Source organism: Phodopus roborovskii, unplaced genomic scaffold (genome assembly GCF_943737965.1).
Source record: "Phodopus roborovskii unplaced genomic scaffold, PHOROB, whole genome shotgun sequence".
Classification (NCBI taxonomy): Eukaryota; Metazoa; Chordata; class Mammalia; order Rodentia; family Cricetidae; genus Phodopus; species Phodopus roborovskii.
The window spans coordinates 11,817,689-11,840,308 of NW_026126480.1; the positions used below are offsets into that span (position 1 = coordinate 11,817,689).

General features: G+C 48.1%; 1 protein-coding gene and 1 pseudogene across 2 annotated transcripts in view; both read left to right on the forward strand.

Annotated features, from left to right (window-relative positions):
• Window positions 1–9,032, forward strand: LOC127228935 (protein SET-like; annotated as a pseudogene).
• Window positions 8,900–22,620, forward strand: part of Chrdl2 (chordin like 2) — a 27,915-nt gene continuing 14,194 nt past the window's right edge. Inside the window, exons 1-2 of one of the 2 annotated variants that reach the window (XM_051192342.1) lie at window positions 8,900–9,431; window positions 19,097–19,209. In XM_051192342.1, the coding sequence (XP_051048299.1) occupies window positions 9,350–9,431; window positions 19,097–19,209 (195 nt within the window). In that variant the 5' untranslated portion in view covers window positions 8,900–9,349. The remainder of the gene's footprint in view (window positions 9,432–19,096; window positions 19,210–22,620) is intronic. The other variant, XM_051192341.1, reaches the window with a different exon arrangement.

The window sequence follows — 22,620 nt, forward strand, 5'->3', positions numbered from 1 at the left end:
ATGTCCCTGAAACAGCAGTCTATACTCCTGCCCTTGACCCAAGAAATCCAGGCCAGTTCTATTCCTGAAGTTGGCAGACGCATTGGCTTCTCCCAGCCAACTGAAGCAAGGAGCATTTTGTACTAAAGTACAAAAATGAAACAGACAGACTTAAAGAACAAGCCAGTGAGAAAAATTTGAACATATGATGAAAATATAACAACCTCCATCAACCATTTTTTTCAGAATAGGTCAAAATTGATCATTAAAATCCCAAAAATTGGGATAACATTTTTCAACCACCCACGAGTGTCTACACTGTTTGGGGAGGAAGACAAGAGGTGTCACATTATCTAATCAGACTTGAGGTGACAGAATTTGAAGATATAAAATCAGGTCACAGAACAGATTTTTATCTTGAAGAAAAGCCTTACTTTGAAAATAAGGTTCTCTCCAAAGAAAGTCACCTGCCTGAGAGCAAGGCTCCATCCTCACTGAAGTCAAGTGAAAAATCTGGAAAGCATTTGACAAGGCACTCAAGTCCAAAACAGCATAAGGCCAGCCCAAAGTGGTACCATAAAGAACCAGGGAGTTTCTTTACCTGGTTGGCTGACCAGTTTTCACAGGTGAGGATGAATTAAGAGAGATCATCAAAGGTGATGTTTGGCCAGGCCCCTTGGTTCCTGATGTGGATGATTGGGTGGGGGGTGAGGGGTGGGAGGATGGGGGAGTGATGGTGATGATGGTGGTGGTGGTGGTGGTGGTGGTGATGGTGATGGTGGTGGTGGTGGTGGTGGCAGAGGAGAATTGGGAGATATTGATGGAGGCGATAAGGGTGAAAGTCAAGAAGACGAAGATGAGAAGAGTAGGGAGGAGTGAAGAAGAACACTGGCAGATTCCAGCCTTCTGCTTTTTTTCTTGTTCTTTTTTTAAATTTTTTCAAGACCCTGAGAGCAAGTTCAGTCATTTCTTCCTCCCTGTCCCTTTTGTGCTCTGTCATAGTTTTTGAAGTCTCTTTCTTCTCAACACTATAGTTCTCAACTTATTTAGAGGGAAATGCCTTGAGCACAATACAATGGGAATAGGGGGAAAAATACCCATGCCCCTGTCCCCAACACTGGTAGTTACACATTCACCAGCATGATGCAGTCTCTGTCAGGTAGTCTTCTCCTGGCAACTCCCCTGTGGTGAGTTCTTTTAGAAGCATGTGAACAGAATCAAGTGGACCAGGTTAAGAAGTCTTTTCTTGCCCCTGACGCCTGTGGTCCATGTGGCTGTGCTGGTTTCACACTCTGAAGCAATCTACGGGCCAGGAATTGTGTGTGACTAGAGCACGAAAGGCCTCTTAAGCTTTGTTCATCTGGACCTGAGTTCAACGGGAAAAGTTTTCACTGTTATGGGCTATCTAGGGATATAAAGTAGGTATGCAAATCAAAATTTTGTTAATAATAAATTATAAATTCATTTAAAAACAATTGTTTGGTATATGTATATCTTTTCTGTTTGTGAGACAGAAAAAATACTTTTACATGCTAATGAGATGAATGTGCATATTTGTTTTTGGATAAGCATTAGATCCTACCTGAATATTTAACACCATAAAGTATGGAGCCTCTTCTGAATTTTTCAGATTTGATTAATATTTTGATTTACTAATTATCAATACTGGAAATGCTACTGTAAATAAGTAAGTAGTGCAAAACTACTTATGTCCAAGGTCTTCTCAGCAATTATTGGAAACTCTGTCCTAATCTCAAATTTGCCTTAACCCTAAATTCATTGAACAATTTTTTTTAAATGGAACTGAAGTTATCAAGTTAATTTAAAAACAATAATTTTAAAATCAAAGATCTTTATATCCAATGTTCAAGAGGCAGAGGCAAGGGGTTGGAGGTCTCTGTGAGTTCAAGTTAGCCTGGTCTACATAGTGAGTTCCAGGTCAATCAGAGCTATATAGTGAGACCCTGTCACAAATAAAATGGAATAAAACAAAAAACTACAACGTGATATAGTCTAGAGACATTTTTATTTGATACTTACATGTTGAATATTACAATAGTGAAATATTCAGACTTTGCTTATCACAATTAAGCCTTTATGCTTCATTATGTGCAGAATCTGCAGGTACAGTAAACACTGTAGTTCATAGCTGACAACAGTCTCGAGTCTGGACTGGAGTGTTTCGTGCAACACTTGGTGGCACTGTATCATGTGACCACAGGCCCTGTGATGTTTTGAGTGAGAATGATTCCATAGGCTCATATGTTTGAATGCTTGGTCCCCAGTTGGTGGAACTGTCTGGGAAGAATTAGGAGGTGTGGCCTTGTTGGAGGAGGTGCGTCACTGAGAGGTTTGAGGTGGTGCGTCACTGAGAGGTTTGAGGTTTTAAAAGCTCATGTGTCAATTCCCAGTTAGCACTCCTGCCCACCCCACCCATCCTACTTTCAGGTAAGGATCTAAGCACGCTCCAGCGCTGAGCCTGCCTGCCTGCAGCAATGCTCCCACCATGATGATTATGGACTTCCAGGCTTGCAGAGCATAAGGTCCTGGGACCAGAAAGCAAACTCTAATAGGCCTCTAGGGGCGGTTGTGAGTGAAACCACTGCCATTTCTTCCCCCTTGATTCCTGGACCCATGAATCCTGTCTGCAGGAGAAACAGTACTATATATTGGATACTGATTCAAAGCATGTACAGACTTCTGGATAACCCTGCCCAATTCCTCCAGATTGTTCTCACCCAACTGGCACTGTAGTTATATCTGTATTTTATATTACTTTTAAATTGTTATTATTATTATTATTATTATTATTATTTTATGTGTATGCATGTGCACATAAGGTGCCAGGGAGACCAGAAGAAAGTGGGATCTCTTGGAATTGGAGTTACAGACAGTTGTGAACCACACTTTGGGTGCTGGGAATCAAACCTAGGTCTTGTGGAAGAGCAGCCAGTGCTCTTAAGTTCTGGGTCATCTCTCCGGCTCCTAGGTGCATCTTTAAAAGGCCATTTCACCATTGTATCAAGGCATCTCCTTCAGGATAGTGGCAGACATGGTAAGGCCAGTGAATTCCATGAGCCTTTGCTGTGCTTCCTTAGTTGTGAAGTGGATTCACTCACTGGTCAGGAACAAATGCTGTGTAGAATATCATGATAATGGATAAGCTGTGCCATATGTCCACAGATGGTAGTTTTGGCAGAAGTCTTACATGCAGTCAAGGAAAATTCATAAATAGAATGCATTATCTGTTCCACTAAGGTCTAAGTTCTGTCCCTTCCACAATGGAAGTGGTTCAGGGTAGTCCACCCACCATCAGGTTGCTGATTGGTCAATCCAGAGAATGATGTCATATCTGGGGCTCTGTATTGGTCTCTGCTGCTGGCAGATTTGACATTCAGTCAAATAGTCATAGTCAAGTGATCCTTAGTAAGTGGAAGTCCATGTTATTGAGCCCTTACATAACTCCATCTCTGCCACCATGGCTATTTGTTTCTGGGCCTATTGCACAATGGCAGAAATGGCTGGAGAAAGAATCTTAGTGTCCACAGAATCGGTCATCCCATCCTTGACTATTAAACTCTTTCTCTTCTGAAGTCATCTTTTGATTAGCATTTATATCGGACCAGTTATCTTCACGTTCTTCTACCATTTAGAGAGATCTGTCAACATATTTCTTCCTCAAAAGTCTTTCTCACTAATTTCCCAACCATGCCCCTTCTAAATCCCTGACCATTGTCCACAGCCCATGGATCAGTGAAAAAAAATCACTTATCCATCCATTTCTCCATCTAAGCAAACATACAGATATGTTAGTTCACTGCCAAGTTCTGCCCATCGTGAAGACTTTCCCCAGTTCCTTTATGATTGATGCCTGAATGGCATGCAGAACCACCAGTAACCAGGTGTAGTAGGACACACCTTTGATCCCAGCACTCAGGAGGCAGGGACAGAGGCAGAGGCAGAGGCAGGTAGATCTCTGAGTTCAAGGTCAACCTGGTTTACAGAATGAGTTCTAGGACAGCCAGGGCTACATAGTGAGACCCTGTCTGGGGAAAAAGAACAGCCAGGTCCTAGTTTTTTTCTTCTTCAGTCAACTGGTCATAGGGCATACCCCACCCACATGGCCATAGTGTATGCTTGGGACAGAAAATGTTGTAACAGGAATAGGGGCCATAGGCATTTGGGAAACTTCATGTAACGTGCTTGTGCCCTCTGAAACCTCACAAGACAGGCTTCCATTTGTCTGAGTTGCTCTCGGCATTGTCTTCCAGGTTAAGCTGTGAGCACTCAATGACTTTTCCAGCCCAAAGCTCCAAAACCCATCCACAATCCTTCCCAAACACATACTCAGTTCTGTCACAGCAATGGTCTATGATATGTTGCTACAATTCCTTTCCAGGGATAGAATGTGTCTCATTCCCTCCCTGAGGTTCCAATAACAAACCAAGTTATGATTCCACCAAAGTTCACCAGGGAAAACTAATGAGTCTATTAGGTTTACTTACATAGCAATGGTGATGGGTTATGGACAGGAACACCAGTGACCTTAAAGTAGCCACACTGGAAAGTCAGTACCCAGCAGGGATGATGGCTTCCTATGGCTGCGTAGATGAAACTCCTCTTACTTTTCCCCAATCTCTGGCCTCTAGCTTTTCCCAAAACACCACATGCAATTAGGGCAGAATTGCAAAGATGGGTTGGGAGAGGCAGATGGGTACTCAGGGAAGGTTCCCATGACCCTTCCTGCCCACTCCTTCTATGAGGTTCAGCTGTGATGATCTTTGGCAAGTAGCCTGGCAGATCTCCTGGAGATGATGGTGGTTTGGCTTAAAGGATAGTCATATACAGCATCTCCAAACTGTTCCCTTCCTTCAGCTCCTATGTCCATTCTACCATCTTCTTCCACAAGCAAGTTTTCAACCCCAGCAAGGTACCAAACCTTCGTGTCCTCTGTTGTGGTTTGAATGAGAATGGCCCCCATAGGCTCATTTTGTTAAATACTCAAGTCTCCAGTTGGTGGAACTATTTGGGAAGGATTAGGAGGTGTGGCTTTGTTGGAGGAGGTGTGTTACTTGGGGCAAGCTTTGAGGTTGCAAAAGATCTACACCACTACCAGTGTCCCTTCTCTGCCTCCCACTTGTGGACCCCAGAGCCACAGAACCATCCCAGAGTCACAATATCACCCCTGAGCCACAGTACTGTTCCAGGGCTACAGTACCACCCCAGAGCCACAGTATCACCCTAGAGCCACAGTATCACCCCAGAGCCACAGTATCACCCCAGAGCCACAGAACCACCCCTGAGCCACAGTACTGCTCCAGGGCCACAGTATCACCCCAGAGCCACAGTACCAAGATGTGAGCTCTCAGCTACTATTCCAGCTACCTGCCACCATGGCATTCCTGAACCATAACAGTCTCTATCCTTGAAGCCATAAGACCAATTAAATGCCCCCCACACACATTACTTGGGGTGGTTCTGTGGCTCTGTGGCTCTGAGGTGCTGCTGTGGCTGTAACTCCAGCTATTGTCTTTCCATTCATCACACCTGCAGGAGAGAAGACTACCCTGCTTAGTCTAGAGCAGTAGTTCTCAATGTCCCTAATGCCGAGACCCTTATGCTGTGGTGACCCCAACCACAAAATTATTTTTGTTGCTACTTTGTAACTGTAGTCTTGTTGCTGTTATGAATCATAATGTAGATATCTGTTTTCCTCTGGCATCTATGTTGCTCCACCACCTCCTAGACACTGTTTACATGTTGGTCAAGGTCATGTAGATTTGTCAAAAACTTTGTTATTTAATAAAGATCCTGCCTTGAGAAAGGGCTCCACAAACCCACTAAAGCTCCATCCAGTCTTGAGTCATTATTGAATCCAGCTCTTCCTTAAACCTTTAGTGAGCTAGGCATCATCCATCATCCTCATACCTAGTTCTCTCCATTGTGCCTGCCCCTCCTCTGTGGTCCTCCACCCCTGGTGTCCTTGGAGTCTATCAGGGACCGACTCCCTTGTGCTGCCTCAGACTATTATTTAGTTTATGTATCAAGGAGAGATGCATACATACTGCTTGGTTTCTCTGTTTCCAGTAATTCCCACAAACCCCAGCCTCATTAGCCAGACTGCGAGACTCTTTCCCTTAGGCCTTAACTAGGAATAGGTCCTTGTGAGCCCTCCACCACCCATGCTGAAGTACAAACAAGTTATTTGGTTCATCTCCTGCACAGCAAGCACAGCTGTTGAGAGTTCATGGGGCGACTGCCTATCACGTTCAGAAGACACGTTTGTAGGTGTTCTTCCTGGCCTCTGGCTTTTTACAATCTTTCTATTTCCTGAGCCTTGGGAGGAGGGAGAGACTGTGATCGAGATGTTCCATTTAGGGATAAGTAGTCTCTTCTGTGCATTTGGTCACTTGTGGCTCCCTGTCCATTTCAAGAAGTTTCTTTGGAAGGGAGGGAGTTAGACTAATAGATTGGTAAAAGATAGCCAATTAAAAGGAAGTTTAGTGCATCAGTTTAGCAAAATCATAGCAGCAGGTTCTCCCATAGGTTCCTGACCAGATATATATATATATATATATATATATATATATATATATATATTATTAGGTATGAATTTCCCCTGGATTATGCTTTGTTGTGATTGCTCCTTTGTTTTTGCCTTTTTTTTCACCTTTGGAATAATAATGTATACTTGGCACCATAATATGTTGGAAGTATGCTCATGGAGCCTACAGTTAAGAGATCGGAAACTGTTAAAGCACTAGGGTTTTTAAGAACTGGGGAGACCTTTCAAAGCAGACTGTAGTAATGTGTGCTGAGGTAAAACCAAAGGCCTTGCACATGCTTGGCAAGAACTCTAGCACTGAACACTTGTGTTTCTTAGTGATTAACAATGGTGCTTCATGAATTCAGATGAAAAAGCCATTTTGAAATCATCCATGCTCTTACTCATACATGCAGCCATGTTTATTCAGTGTCATTGTGTAGCAAAGGTTTGTATCAAAATGGCTATAGAAGTGAAAAAGGCATCTCTCTCACAGTGCATGGTAAAAATGCAAATAATTATTTACACTCCACACCAATAATGACCATTTACTAGAGCCCTAGCCTAGTATATAGAAGACCCTACATTTGATCCCCAACTCTACCAAAACAAATATAAATAAATCAGTCTTTGTCTGGGAGAACTCAATGAAGTCTCCAGAGATAGGGTAGCTAACTTAGAGTGCCTACCTAGCCTTCAGGAAGCCCCGTCTTATCTCTAGCTGAGTATGGTAGTGATCTCTATAGCCACAGCACTTAGAGGCAGAAGCAAGAAGATCATAAGTTAAAATGGGGAGCTAGGGACATGACTTAGTGGGTAAGAGCACTTGTTGGGCAAATATGAGTCTCTGAGTTCAAATCCCTCAAGCTCATAACCCCAGTGCTATCTGTTGTGAGCAGTGATAGAAGGATCCTACTGGCTGGCTGCTGGGGCTGAAGCAGATACATACTGTGTCAAAGTGGAAAGTGAGACAACAGCTGCCCTCGTCTGGCCATAATATGCAAGTGCAAGGGCATGTGCACCATCATACACAGGTGTGCATATGGTAGTGCCCAAGTGTGAAACACAAAAACACAGGGCAAAAAGAAACAAGCAGCTCAAGGCCACAGCAACTTGCAGCACGGTGATGCGGGCTTATTTTCCTAGTCTCTAGGGGGCTGAGGCGGGAGGATCGTTGAAGCCAGCTGGGTCAACTTGGCCAGCCAGGAGAGGGGATAAAACTTGGAAAGCACTGGCCTACTTTGGTCAAAGCCCAAGATGGAGATGCAAAGGAAACTGGTATAGCAGAAGGAGGACGTGCACAAAGAGACAGAGGTATGAAGATGCACAGTCACTTTGGGAGTGGTAAAGGTTTGGCGCAGGGTTTAGAAGAACACAATCAGCCCCACCTCTTGCAACCTAAGGCAGAGGAAAGAGGTGCACTAACCCTTCACCCCAGAGGGAAGAGAGATGCCCAGTTTTGATTTTGATGGGGAGAAGTAAAGTCTGAGGAGTATTGGGGGAAGTTCGTCTTTGTCTTCATTCTGAGAGCCCTGAGAAGAGGGTTTCTGGGCCATTGGTTCTTCCCACTGCTCACCTGGAGAAGTGGGGAGTGGCTAGCCTTAACCCTGCCAGGCACTGTCAGAACCTGGAAATAAGATTCACTACCAGAGTGGGTGTGACCGCCATCTCTTCTTTCTTACCCTTTCCTGTCTCCATGAGATTCTGGTACCTGTGCAAGAGAAACTCAGGAAGCTCAGCAAGATGTGGATGGGGCCAGAACTTTGAGTCTGTCCATTTATGCAGAGTCTGTCCATTCAGACAGATCTGGTTCCTTTCTTAGTGTCCTGTTAGTCCAGGAGGTCATGCTGGGGTTCTGGGTCAGGGTGAGCATGCCCACCCTCTGGTGAAAAGGCTCTGGCAACGGGCTGTTCCTGGTCCATGCAGAGTGGTGGGCTGAAACCATCATTTTCGTGCTGGGGAGAAAGTCTCCCGCCCAGGTGGTATGCTCAAGACCACAAATTGTGTTAAGAAAGGCAAGTGTTTCTGCACTCCCTACCAAGTACCCAATCCTGAGCTTGCCCAGAACCGTACAGTGCTCTTCCCCACTCCAACCCCAAGCCGACTCAGGTTATGTACCGCGGGGAGACAGGGGTTAAAACCCAGTGGCCCCTTCCCCCTCCCCAGCCCCCTCGTCTCCACTAGGCGCCTCGCCTGGAGCGGAGGTTCTGAGCCCTGCACGAGAGGGGAGGGGGGAAATGGGCTTGTTTCTCGGGTGGCCAATCCACGAGCTCGCGGTGCCTCAGAGGAGGCGCCAGCGCTAGGCCGGCCCGGGGCTGCAAGCTTCCCGCGGCAAAGTACAAATGCGCCCGAGCGCGGCGTCTGGCGCCCGAGGCGTGCACAGCGGCCGCGTTCAGCCTCCCCCGCGCCGCCGCCGAGGGTCCTGCCGCCCCATCGCTCGCCAGGCGGGTGCCGGACCCCGCACCGCAGCTCCGCCGCCAGCCAGCGCCACCCGAGCACTGAGCCCTGAGAGCCGCGCCCCCACAGACATTGGTTCTCTAGCTAGCACCTTCTCCATTTCTGCCATCGCTTTTCCCTCCTGCCAGACCTTCCTCTAACTCCTCATCTCCCCATCTCTCCATCTCTCTCCCTTTTCTCCTTGCCCCCTTCCTACGGTCCCCTCACCCCCACCTGACACCTCTCCTGTCCTTGGCTCCTCTTCATCTTTGCTTCTCTGATTCCTCTGGCAGCGGTCCTACTTGGTCCTGGGGACTTACTTGTGTTCCTCTCAGAGTCTTACTTTCTCCGGGCTTGTCCTGGGGTTATCTGACTTTGGGGCAAGGAAGGATGGTTCCCGGGGTGAGAATCCTCTCCTCTTTGCTGGGACTCGTGATGTTCTGGTTCCCCTTGGACTCTCAAGCCCGAGCCCGTAAGTAGAAACCAGGCAGAGTCTGGGCAGGCAGGGGAGGGATGTGGTCCACTGGGATGTTAGGACCTGGGGACTGGTAACTTGTGAATTTATCCAGTCAGCACCTGTATGGCAGGAGTGTTCCATGACCAGTGTGGCCTGGTGAGTCTTGGGGAAGACAAGGGCGTGGCAAGATCCACACGGGGGGGGGGGCTGTTGCCCTGGGGCAGGTCACTGTGCATTGTGGAAAGGGACAGCGTTTCCATCTGCCCTGTGTGATGAAGACAGAACGCTGTTGTGTGGAAGAGATCTTAGTCAGAAAGATGAACAAAGTGGGGTGACTTTTCTAGTCCTTTATCTTTTTTACTGCAGGGGAGGTGTCATCATTCACATTTAACAGAAGAGTTAACTTAGGCAGGGTAAAGAGAGGAAAGTTGCCCTACGCTGGTGAACCATCCAAAGCCAGAACTCTAATTCCAAATCCTGCTTCATAGTGTCTGGAAGGAGCCCTGATGTGGGGCTGTGCCACTTTGAAGGCAGCAGGGCATGGTGAACTGGATGAGGGTTTTTTCATCTTCCTGGCCCCACTGAACACCATCCGGTGGAGTCAGACACGGAAGGCACCTCGCAGTCTCCTTTCTAATCTATAAAATGTTAGACTCCTAAAACCGTTATGAGATTTAAATGACAAGGAGCAGGCAACTTGCATAGGGATGTTGAGAGGTAGTTTTCCCAAAGTGTTATCAGCTGCCTAACCCCGGAGTTTCCTCTGCAAAAACAATGTAACCTCAAGCAGGGTATGTAGGCCTACAGCCCCAGTTTCCTTACTGCCCCCTTAAGCTGGTAACCCCTTCTGAACTCCCTTGATACAAAACAGGCCAGTGAGGGGAAGTGGTCTGCTCCAGGCCTCAGGAGCAGAGCCTGGCTTGAAGACCCCCATTGCCCATCTCCTAGCTGAGAGCCTTTCATCTCCACAGCTCAGCTTTGCCGGTCAGCTCTGCTTCCATCTGCTCCTGGCTTTGTAGAGCTGGCGAGACTGGATTAGATCTTGTTTCTTCTGCTGAGGGGAAGGTAGTATGTCTGTCTGATGTTCCCTAGCCTGCCAGTGGCTCCAGATCCATAGATGTCCTCATGAACAGAAACAGAGAGAATTAAGAGTTGGGTTCAAGCCTTGACTCTGCCTCTTAGACCTGCCAGCCTCTGTTTCTTCCTCTACAAAGGAGAGCTGCTAACCAGGGTTGGAAGGGTTAGGGGAAGGATGAAAGGGAGTAATGCTTTCAAATGCTAGCAGGATGCCAAGTACTCAGTAAATGTCACCTCTCCCTCCTCCAACCTTGAGGAGGGAGAAACGACAACCTGCCTGCTTGTCCACTGAGAGAGACTTAGTCTCAAAGGATCTGGGTACCCCCCTGGCCTTGGCCCTGAAGTTCCCTTCCCAATATCATTGCCCTGGGAGATCCACCCTGATGGTTCCGAGGCTACTCAAAGCCCCTTCTACCCGCGATGACCACCAGCCCTTCAGAGCATAATGGCCACCTCTGCCTGGTGACCCGCTCCCTTTCTGAATTTCCCCCATGCCTGCATTGGCCTTCTAGCCCATATCTGTCACCAGGTTCTGCAGTATGCTATCTCCCCCATAAATGCAGTGCTCCAGACACTCAAGAAAATGAATGTCACTAAGGTTCAGGTAACCCGGTGTTCGATGAGAAGCATTAAGATCCTGGTGTTGTCAAGGCTGGAAAGAGCTTTCTCTTCTGTGTCTATCCATCAAATTATCTGTTAGAGTTAAGCTGAAAGGTGGGGGGACTACTACAGAGACACAGAGAAAGATCCTAACTCCAGATCTGTCATTTATTGGTCGTGTGAGTTAGGACACTTTACCTGTCTCTGAGCCTAATGTTCATTGGTGCCTTTGCTCTGTGAATTTTGTCATCATACTGCAAATCTTCAGCCAGTAACCTATTTTTAAGGTCTCATGTAAAAAGCCTTGTCTTAGTGTAAAGAGAGATCTCAAGTGTGTCGTGTTTATGAAGTCTCCTGGTGGCATCTAAAGTGCTTTTATAAATGGGTGTTCTCAGATGTGTGTGGGATAGACTTTCAAGGTGGGTTTTGGCTCACTCCTTAGATGAAGTCCAAGGGCTCAGCAAAGATTATTTATTCCCTCTTTGGCTGTACTTCCCCACAGATCTATACTGAGTCTCAATTAGGTCATAAACTGAGCCCTAACTGTCCAACCCTCACTGCTGCCACAATTCCACCTGAGACTGGAGTCACCACACAGGCTGAAGGCGCTTGCCTGGTCCTGACTGGTGCTGACCCCAGTCCCAATAGAATCACATCTGTCATTCACCCCTCTGTGACCCAGAAGTGTCCCCATTCCTTTGCTCATCCACAGTGCTTTCTCTGGTACTTGCTTTCTCTCTGCAGTGTGTCCTCACAAACCGTCTAACACGCTTCAGGTTTCTCCCGTGTCACCTTCAGGAGAGAGCTGATTGCCAAGTAAGACATCAGCCCTCGGGGAATTATGTCTTATGGGAATTGGAGCTTTGGTTCCCAGGTGATGGACTCTCAGACCCCAGAAGCAGGCCTGGACAAAGGGGTAGTTCCTTAGATATGACATGGATCCAAAGGCAAGCTCACCTGCCGAATGTCAGGGTCAAAGTGCTTGCTTTTTCCCTGATGCCAAATGTGACCTCAGGTACTGTGTCCTTCCTGCCTCTGCTACTGTGAGGTGAGATGCTTGCCCTTAAGTGGGTGATGTTTGAGGACCATGGTAGCATCACCTGCCTTTCTCTAAGATGACCTCATTTTCATACTGAGTTCATTTGACTTTGGGAGTGGGAGTTGGGAGAGGAAGTATTCTGTAATGTGGGGAGGAATAGTGAACAGCATAGGGAGGTCTAGGGATATAGATATCTTGGATACTTACCAATATGTAATCCTGTCCTGCTTTCCAACTTAGTCACATCTCTATCCATCTGCCCAGATGTACACGACTGGGTGGGGAGCAGGCCCTGGGTCTAGGTCTCTAACCACGAGGTTCTGCACCTCCCTGCTCCCACCAGTAGAGGTCTCTGTCTCACTCACTGGCTCCAAGCAGCAAGCCCCAAGACAGCTGCGCAGTTGATCCAGCTGTTGCACCTGTTCCAGGGCTGGCCTCTCAAGTTCCTTCAGCCGCTGGCCATGGCGTCGGCCCAGAGAAAAGGACCTTGAATATCTGGAACTCCCAAAGAGGGCTGGCGTGAGAACGGTGTCCCTGGGAGGTGCAGCACAACCATCAGGCCCTGTTCTGGGCAGGACTGAAGCCTGTTGCCTGTTTCTGTCCTCAGGAATTCCTCCCCGTGTGTCAGCTGAGTCCCATCACTAGGACAGGCATCTCCATAACTACCCTCTCCAGAACTACAGAATGACTGTGCAGTCTGTGCTGGGACACATCTAGGATCTCTGGCAAGTCCTGCTCCCTCCCTCACTGGGGTCACTATCTCTAGAGTAAGGGGATTGAACATAGTCCCTAACTTTCTAGGAGTCTGTGAATTGAACTAGAATGTGGGCAGCTCTCTTTGATAGGTAATAGAGATGCTCTTCCTGGCTCGATGATTCTGTCCTTGAAAGTCTTCTATGTCTCTAAACGTCTGATGCGTCTAAATGAAGGGAGCTGTGTTCAAAGAAGTGTGTCCCTTTTGCTAGCTTGTGCAGCTTGGCCACTGAGGCATTTCTTGTAATTCTGTTAAGAGGCCTCCCTCAAAGAGAGCCAGAGCCCTAGGCAAGGCTTATGTCTTAGAGGGGGGTAAGTTTGTGTGACTAAAATAAGACTGTATGGGTTCAAATGGGATCCGAACACTCTCATTCCTGGGCAATCTGGCTTACTCAGATTTTCTGAGTTCTTACTACAATTCCAGCCCTCTCTCCTCTCCCTGAACCTCCTGGTGTGTTCCCATGGCCTCCTCCAGCCTCCCCGGAAGCTGCTTTCTTTTCTGATTGCTACTGTCCTAAGACACGCTACCCACCCTAGACTTGTGCCCCCCCCAATGGGACCTTTATCATTCGTGAATGTTTTGGGTCAGACTGTGGGGTGCACTGGGAGGGGGACATTTGAGGTATGTTGACTTGCTTGTAAAGATCAGGGAGTCATTTGAGCCCTCAGTGGCCCCGAGCTCCTGACCTCTGTGTACACTGTGTTATTTGGTTTGGCAGGTGGTTTTGGGAAACAGTAGCCAAGAGTTGGAAGGGGAGGTGAAAGGTTAATTAATGTGATGTGGCATGGCATACCTGTTGAAAGGACCTTGTCCTCCTCCCATGTAATGCTGTTGTTTTGTTGTAGTTGTTGTTAAGGAGAGAAGTTTCTGGGATTGAAGACCATAGTTGGTGATTTGGCTATAGCGGCACCCCCTCTTTCTGTTAACTTCATCCACCCGTGCATTCATTCACCCAGCAAGCACTAACTCGACACAGGCTCCACAGAAGGCAGAGGGTCAACATCTGCTCCTTCCTCTCACACAGTCTGGTATAGAGGATAAACCCACTCAACAAGTGCTTCCAATTCATGGGGATAAGAATGCGGACCACATAGTAACCAAGCCTAACTCAGTCCTGAAGGTGAAGCCAGGGTCCTGCAGGATTGGGGTGGCTTTGCGGGAGCAGTGGCATATAAACTGTTTTTTTAAAAGAGTGGAAGGGGGCTGGTCAGACACTGGTGGTGTGTCCCACGTGGAGGAGATGGGACCCGGCCAGAGGGGGCGAGACTGAAAACAGGGTCACCACAAACAGCAGTGGTTAAAAATGTGTCTGGGAGCCAGCTCAGGGACAGCCTGGCGGGTGACCTGGGGCATCTGAAGTCTTTCTGGAAAATATTGCTGCCCTGAATTGAGATCAGATAAACTAAGTTCAAATACTTTCAGTCTGTCAAAGTAGGCAAAGAGCCTAGGTGTGACCTATGGAGGCAGGTGCTTGGGGGGGGGGGCTAGCACCCCTCAGACTCCCTCTCAAGGTCCTCTCTGCCTTGGCCACTCCAGCCTCTGTGCCTTTGCAGGTGGCTCCAGATCCTTGTTAACAATTCCATGATCCTGCTTGGTGTCTCTTCTCACCCCAACCCTGGCTTCTGTGTGTGTGTGTGTGTGTGTGTGTGTGTGTGTGTTGTCTCTCTCTCTCTCTCTCTCTCTCTCTCTCTCTCTCTCTCTCTCTCTCTCTCTCTCTCTCTCTCATGGCTAGGTATAAGACTTGAGATCCAGTCACAAATCAGTGAGTATCAGAAAGGTCTCTCTTGTCACTAATGATAATGACACTCACTACATATGGCACCAAGTGCCCTGCCATCACTGATATGTCATTTTCTGGCCCCTGCCCAGGGACTACAACCTCTGTTCTCACTTGCTGTCACTCTGCTAACTTTCATGTTGTCAAATGCCTCAGGCTACTGTACTTCTCTCCTGCCTTGCAGGTGGTTCTGGGCTACCCTGACGTCACATGCACCCTAACCCCCATCCTCTCCTTGATTGCTCCTCTTCCGTCTCCATCCTGCCCCGTCTGCCCTATAGCCTGCCCTTGGAACCCACAAACATGTTTCTGCAGTCTATACCTTTCCCCTCAAGTATTGTTGCTTCCCTTAGGTCCAGCTATGGTACTGTCTCACCAGGGTGATAGCCATAGCTCTTTCTTGATCCCTTGCCCACTGGCCATCCAATTAGCTTTCAACTCCTATGTCCCACAGTGACTGACACTTGATCATACCACCCTGTAACCCAGTTAATAACTCCCACAGCTGCCCTTTGCTCTATTGACTCCAAGGCTCATGAGCTCCATCCCTCCTTCCTCGGCCAGGCCTCTCACCTCTTAGTCCTGCCTTCCCATTCTCTGCCCCACCTTCTGAGCCACTTTCAGCCCTGCAACCCGAGCTGAGGTCCAGACAGATGCTGAAGCTACTAATGGAGACAGGACCGGCTTTTGAGTGAAGATAGAAGGAGCCAGGAGCATCATGAACAAGGAAATTTCGGAGCTATGGCCTCTGGGGTATTGTGATATTCATGGCTAGGAGGTGCTGGAGGCTGCCCTAAGAACTCTGGAAATAAATACTGTGAGAAATAGACTGTTAAGGAAGTGTAGAGCCAGCGCCCAGATCTGGTTTTTGTCAGTCTGGTCTTATGCACTGCTTAAATGAACATATATCGTAATGTGTGTCTGACAGTAAACATGGTGTGTATAGGATCTGACTTAATCCTAGAACAGCCCCGGCATAGTATATTACAAGTCCCACCGAACAGATGCACAATTGGTAGATTTACTCAACTTGGGCTTCAAATAAGAGCCAAATCTGTTATTTAAGCCCTGACCTCTGGGATGACAGAAGGTCTTAGAAATTAAGACATGCTTATTTCTAAGTGGAGAGAGCTGGGCACAGTGGGTGAATAAGAAATGGTGAAGGGTGAGAAGAAACTGGGCTGGGCTGGGCTGGGCTAGGAGAGGAGACAGAAGGCTATGGGGGACAAAGGGGGGCAGGTGTGAAGAGCACACTACCTCCTTCTCCGTGACACTCAGGGGTGACCCCAGTGGCTCCCAGAACTTCATCCTAATCTGCTTTGGAGAACCTGAGAGCCTAGGATGCAGCCATCAGAACCTGGAAGAACTCCTAACCACAGCATCAAACAAGCTTCATGGTGTAATGAAATGTAGGCTTCTGCAACTCTCAAAACTTGAATCTTAGAAAACTTGAAATCGGGAATCCGTAGACTATTAGGGGAAACCTCTGGAGACCATAGCCTAACCTGTGTATCTTTCAAATAGGCAAACTGAGGCTCAGAGAAGGTAAGATGTTTCTGAATGTCACCTCGTGTGCTTGCCACTTCAGGAGTGAGCACTCCTGCCAACAACCTTGGACAGGAGCTGGTGCTGGTGCCAGGGTCATTGGAACCAGGGTGGCTGTGCTTGGCAGTCTCCTTCTGTCCTGGTTTTCACATGGCCTTGGGCACGCAGCTCCCTAGAGGAAGAGAGCACCCCAGGCACCTTAGAGGGCATGGTAGGGTGGAGTGTGTGGCCACCAGAGGCCTCCTGCCAGGCCCCCCACAAGCTCAGCTTCTGCCAGGCATGTTGGTGGCAGGGAGGAGCTCTGACTGAGTGGCTCCTATCCTCATACTCTCAGCAGGCAGGGAAGAGAAGGCATGCCAACTGGCAGAGAAGCCCAAGGCTTCAGGACTGCCCCAAGGAAGGTAGGACACAGTTTCTTCAACAACTGACTGAGACCTAAGGTAGTCACGGTGTTGCAATCACCCCTCCCTTGTTGGGGAGGAGACTGAGAAAGAAAGACATTATTCACTCCTTGGAGAGTCAGACTGGCTCTAGCCAGCACCCCAGCTGGGCCTGTGTTCCACCCTCTGCCAGGAGAGGCTGAGAGATAAACACAGCTCATTTGATACAGGCAAGACAAGCCAGCCAACAGTTGCTGGGTCATGGGGGATAGGACCTGCTGTCTGGTACCACCCTCCACAGTAGGTTGGTGGGAAACAGGTTGGCCTCAAACTCGCATGCAGTTGAGGATGACCCTGAACTTCTTATCTTCCTTCCCACCTTCAGAGTGCTAGAGTCACTGGCCTCTGCTACCATGCCTGCTTTATATGATGCTGAGGAAAGGACAACCCCAGGTTTTGTGTATTCTGGGCAAGCACTCTATCAGTTGAGCTACATCCCCAGCTCCCATTAAATAACATAAAACAGCACAGAGAATAAGTGCAGGTTTCTATCAATATGCAGGCACTTCGCTCTGGCTGGACCATCCCTTGCCTTCGGAAAAGAAGAGCTCAAGTAGTGGAGTTCCCTCATAGGATGCTATATCCATCTGGGGCTGAAGATCCCAGGATGGCTGCATGATGGAGAGCTGGCAGAGACAGGGCAAGAGGCATAGTGAGCCCAGGCAGCCATGTTGAAATGGGAATCCTGACCCTGGGTCTGCCAAGGGGTAGGAAGAAAGTGAGATGACAATGATTGGTTAGAAATGAAGGGAGGGGTGGGGGCTTTAGGGGAGTGGGAGCGGCAGCTAACCCATCTCAAACACACACCAGTTTTTCAGTCATTCTGAGAAACAATCCACGTACCTATTAACAACAGATACACTGACAGCTAAAAAGACATTAAAATAACTCAGGGAAGTAACCAAGGTAATTTTTGTCTGTGTGTGTGTGTGTGTGTGTGTGTGTGTGTGTGTGTGTGTGTGTGTTGTGGTCATGTTGTGTGTGTGCATGTGTATGTGTACAGATGTGTACTCGTGGATGAGGATGTCAGAGGTTGGCATTAGGTGTCATTCTAGATTGCTCACCACCTTATATACCGAGCCAGGGTCTGTCACTTGAACCCAGCACTTGCTGATTTGGCTGATTTGACAGTCTAGCAAGGTTTCCAATAGTCTAGCCAGCCAGATTTCTCCAGGGATCCCCTGTCCTCCACGCCCTCTCCACTAAAATTCCAGATAGGCTACCACAGCTTTGGGATATGGTGCTGAAGATCTGAATGCCAACCCTCACATTTGTGTAGCAAGCCTTGCCCACTAAACCATCCCCCTTGGCTCACAAAGGACATTTTAAAAAATTTATGTTTTAAATTCCAATCCCAGTTCCCCCTCCTTCCTCCTTCCCCCATCCCTCTACTCCCCACCCACCTTCCCACTTCCCACCCACCTCCCATCTGCTCCTTGGAGAGGGTAAGGCCTCCTTTAGGAAGTCAGTAGACTGTCCCATTATCTCTTTGAGGCAGGACCAAGGCACCTCCCCACCCCCACACCCCTGTGTCTAGGCTGGGCAAGGTATCTCTCCATGTACAATGGGCTCCACTAAGTCAGGTTGTGCATTAGTGTTAGACCTTGGACCCACTGCCGTGGCCTCATGTATTGTTCCATTCACACCATTGTCAACTATATTAAGGGAGTCTTATGCAGATTCGCCATTTGTCAGACCTGAGTCAGTGGTCTCTCACCAGCTCCTGTCAGCTATGGTCTTGACTTCTTTGTTCATATTATCAGTCTCCCCTCACTTCGATTGTACTCCAGGAGCTTGGCCCATTGGTTAATTGTGGACCTCTGCACCTGCTTCCATCTGTTTCTGGAAGAGGGTTCAAGCTTCTCTGGGTTTGTGGATTGTAGGCTGGATATCTTTTGCTTTGTGTCTGGTACATACTATATTTGTCTTTCTGGGTCTGGGTTACCTCACTCAGGATAGTTGCAAAGGCCATTTGTAGATGGTATGTGTGTGTTAGATGGTGTGTGTGTGTGTGTGTGTGTGTGTGTGTGCGTGCGCGTGCGCGCGCGTGCATGTGTGTATGTGTGTTGTATAAGAGATAGACTGAGATGAGAGGGACAAATGGGACAAAGGAAAGAAAATGAATGTTAGCATGGGGCTGAGGAATAATGCACTGAGAACCAGGGGACCCTGGCTTCCAGCCTGCTTGGTGTGTTAACTGTTGTGGGGCCTTAGCATCCAATTTGTCCTTACTGGAACTCATGTTACCCACTCTGCATAAGAACTACCATTTATACCACAGTGCTGATGTGTAAAACCTTTCATTGCTGGATCCCCCACTGCCCTATACACTGCCAAGGCTCAGAGAGGAGCAGCCTAATAGCAAGTGTACAGTCCAGCAGAGATTCAAACTCAGACATTCTGGGAGCGGGAACCTCCTGACACTAACATCCCTTGTTGGCTTGCCAGGCCCAGGCAAAGTCTGCCCTTTCGGTGAGAAGATATATACCCCTGGCCAGAGCTGGCATCCCTACCTGGAACCACAAGGCACAATATACTGTGTACGATGTACCTGCACTGAGGTAGGTTTCTCTGGCAACTGGGCCACCTCTATCAGGTATGTCTGGGAGACCAGAGGATGGAAGGACACCCTGACTTAAGGTCTAGACACCAGGAATTATCATCTAGAATGATGTCAGAGGCAGCTGTGGCTCAGTGGCTGGGTGGATTATGAATCTGGTCTCTAGTCTGGTTTGTGTTGGTGCTGGGCTTGCCATCTCCCCCCAGGCAAGGCAAAGCCTCTGTGACTTCTACTCCTTCGTTTCCAAGGAATTCCCTCCAGCCTTCCATCTAACCATGACTCAGCATACATTCCTTCACCTCCGCTGATCCAAATATGTGTTCTTCAAGGCTTTGCCTAGAGCAGTACAGGACCTCTGCCTGGAAGTAGCTGTTCCCACATGAACATCGATGTCTCAATCTCCTAATTATTGTTCACAGCTATGTGTATCTCCTAGATGAGGCCCTCAAGAACAAGTCTCACATCTAGCCAAAGGCTGAACCAAATGGGGCAGAGACCATATCTTTGTTTTCATCTCTGACTCCTTCTACCCAACTGCACCAGTCAGCCGTCCATTATCACAAACAATACTTGAGAAAATAACATAAAGAAGAAATGTTTGCTCCATTTCACAGCTTTAGAGGTTCTTGTTCACTTGGCCAGGTTCACTTGTTCACTTACTTTGTGGCCAGGAAGCCAAACAAAGAGGAAGAGACCCCAGTCACACAGTGCTCTTCAAGGGCACACCCCCAATGACCTATGGGCTGCCCACGAAATCCCATCTCCTGAACACACACACCTTCACACAGCTTCACCCTGAGACCTGTAACATGTGCGCCTTCAGGGTCACTCAACATCCAAACCATAACACCAACCCAGCACCTCCCTGGGCCTTGCACAGTCAGTTGGGTAGCATAAAGGAAACCAGTGTGATGCAGAGTTCTCCAGGAAGGTGTGAGGATGGGAAGAGCGGATGAGTGGGGCAGAGGGGACACTCATCGAGCAGGGCCCTTGAACTCATTTTCTGGGTGGTGCAGGGGCTTCTGGCTCTCAGACCCTCAGCACCCTCTTTTCCTCACAGACCATAGGAGAGAGGAGGCAGAAGCAATAGTTAAGACAGAGCCTCTAGGGGCAGAGAAGAGCCCAAAGGAGACCTGAGAGGGGAGACAGTGATGCAACCCTTCTCTGCACTTCCTCGCCGGGCTCACTCTTCCTGGGTCCTTCCCTCCCACTATTTTGCCATCTTAGCTTCAGGTAGAACCCAGACACAGACAGGAACACAATCCCCCCCATGGCTCCAGCTGCCTCTTTTTTTTTTTTTTTTTTATTATCCTTAGCACATCTGAGGCCAATAAGCCTTTTAAGAAAGAACTTTATGAAATATAGCCAGAAAACAGAAAGGAAACCATAACAGAAAATTCCAGACATGTCACATGGTCCAGTTGACAAAGGCCAAGTTTTGTGATCCATTGGAGCTTATTCATGTCTCCTTCACCAGAGTTCACACTTGTAGTTTCTTTCCCTCAGCCCAAAGAACTGTTGCCCTTATTTCCAAAGTGCATCTGAATGCCTCCATTCCTCCCCACCATCTCCCCTCTTCATCATCTAAGCTGTCTTCACCTCTCATCTTGACTACTGCATGAGTGCACCAAAATTCATTCTCCACGAAGCAGCTAGAAAAGGCCTTTCCTGAACCCAGAACTATGGTGTGTCTTCCCTCTTAAAACCATCCAATCATTTTTTTTTTTTTTTGGACAGGGTCTCAGGTAACCTAGGCTAACCTCAAATGTATCTGAGGATAATCTTAAACTTCTGATCCTTCTGCCTCTATCTCAATAGTCATGGTGTGTTTCACTGTGCCTTCTTTATGGGGTGCAAGGGATCGAACCCCGGGCCTCATGCATGCTAGGCAAGCACTCTACTAGACCAGCCCTCTAGCAGTTCTTCATGACCAACACTCTCCTATTCTTCTAACTCCATACCCTCGAGCCCTGCTGCAGCCACACCAGCCTGATGTCTGAACCTCCAACATTTGGAACATTCTCACTGTTCCCTTCATTGAAATAGGCTTCTTTTCCCTTCTTGGTTCACAATGTGACTGTTACCTCCGTAGGAGGGCTTCTCGTACAGTTTTCAAATGTGTCTTCTAATTATACCACCTGGTTTGGTCATGACCATAAACATAACACCTGAAGTTAGCTTGTCACTGCTTCTTAATGCCCTATTGTCCACCTCCAGCCACTAGGAAGCAGGCTTCTGAGAACAGAAAGACTGTCACTCATCCTGGCTGTGTGTCTGTGCTCAGAATAAGCACCCAAAGTGTCTCAGCATCCCAGGCAGGCATGCGCCCTGGTGATGATGGTTAGCTGCTGAGTGATCTCAGGCAGCCTCTGGGACATTCTTTGCTTCCAGTATGGATGCTAGTGCCTCTCAGGCTATTGTTGAGGACAGGATGTGAGGTCATCTATATTTACACAGTCACTCCAAAAATGGTAGATCCGATCTTACAGTGAAGTTCCCTCTGGCCACAAAGAGCTCTGCCCCCACCTGATCCACTACTTGCCTGCTAGCCATCACTTCAGCAAGAGCCAAGAGGAAGATTCTAGCTCTTTAGACCATAGGTCCCTCACATTCCACCTAGCTTCTCCCCTGAGGGCCTCAGTTTACCCTCTTGAGATTGATTAATTGGCACACTTTAGGGATCCCTAGGGGGTCACTGTTGAAGCTCAAACCATTTCTGATCAGTCCTTAGCATTCTCTCTGGCCATCTTGGGAAGCTGAGATCCCAGAGGGACTCAGGAAGTCTAGGGTCTTCCTTGGTGCAAGAGGCTGCTTCTGGGAGAAGTCCTGTCCACAGACTCTGCTGGACAGAGGACGATAAAAAGGGAACTGCATTCTAGAGAGCTGGAGTGAACTTGATTAACTTTAGGATTTAATCAATGTTGGCTCCATTCATTTGAGAGCCTCCATGTCTGACCTCTGGCTCTCTCTTCTCACATCACCCACGCTTTTAGATTTTAGTGGAGTCAGGCCCCGTGCCAAGCATGCTTTGGAGTTCATGGTTGGATAGGGGAGACAGATGTAAACACACACTATAGCAAGGCTGGCATGGGGAGGCTGAGGAAGAGCTGGGAGATGGCCTGGTGCTCTGGGAAACCTCTGTGAGGGGCTGTGGCCTCTATTGTTGCCTCTGTTAATCTCTTGCTAGCTATGTATGTTTGTCTAATTCTTTTATACCTGCTGAACTTGATGACATGAAAGAACTTCAGGTCCCATTTATGGTGCCAAACCCAGAGGCTCTGCCCAGGGTTCCACAGACCTCTTGGAGAGTAGGATGACAAAGATCCAAGTCTTTTCCACACCAGATTTTAGTCCTGTCCTGGTGACTGTGCTCTTGTGTTACAGCCCTCCTTTGAACACAAAACTCAGGGTC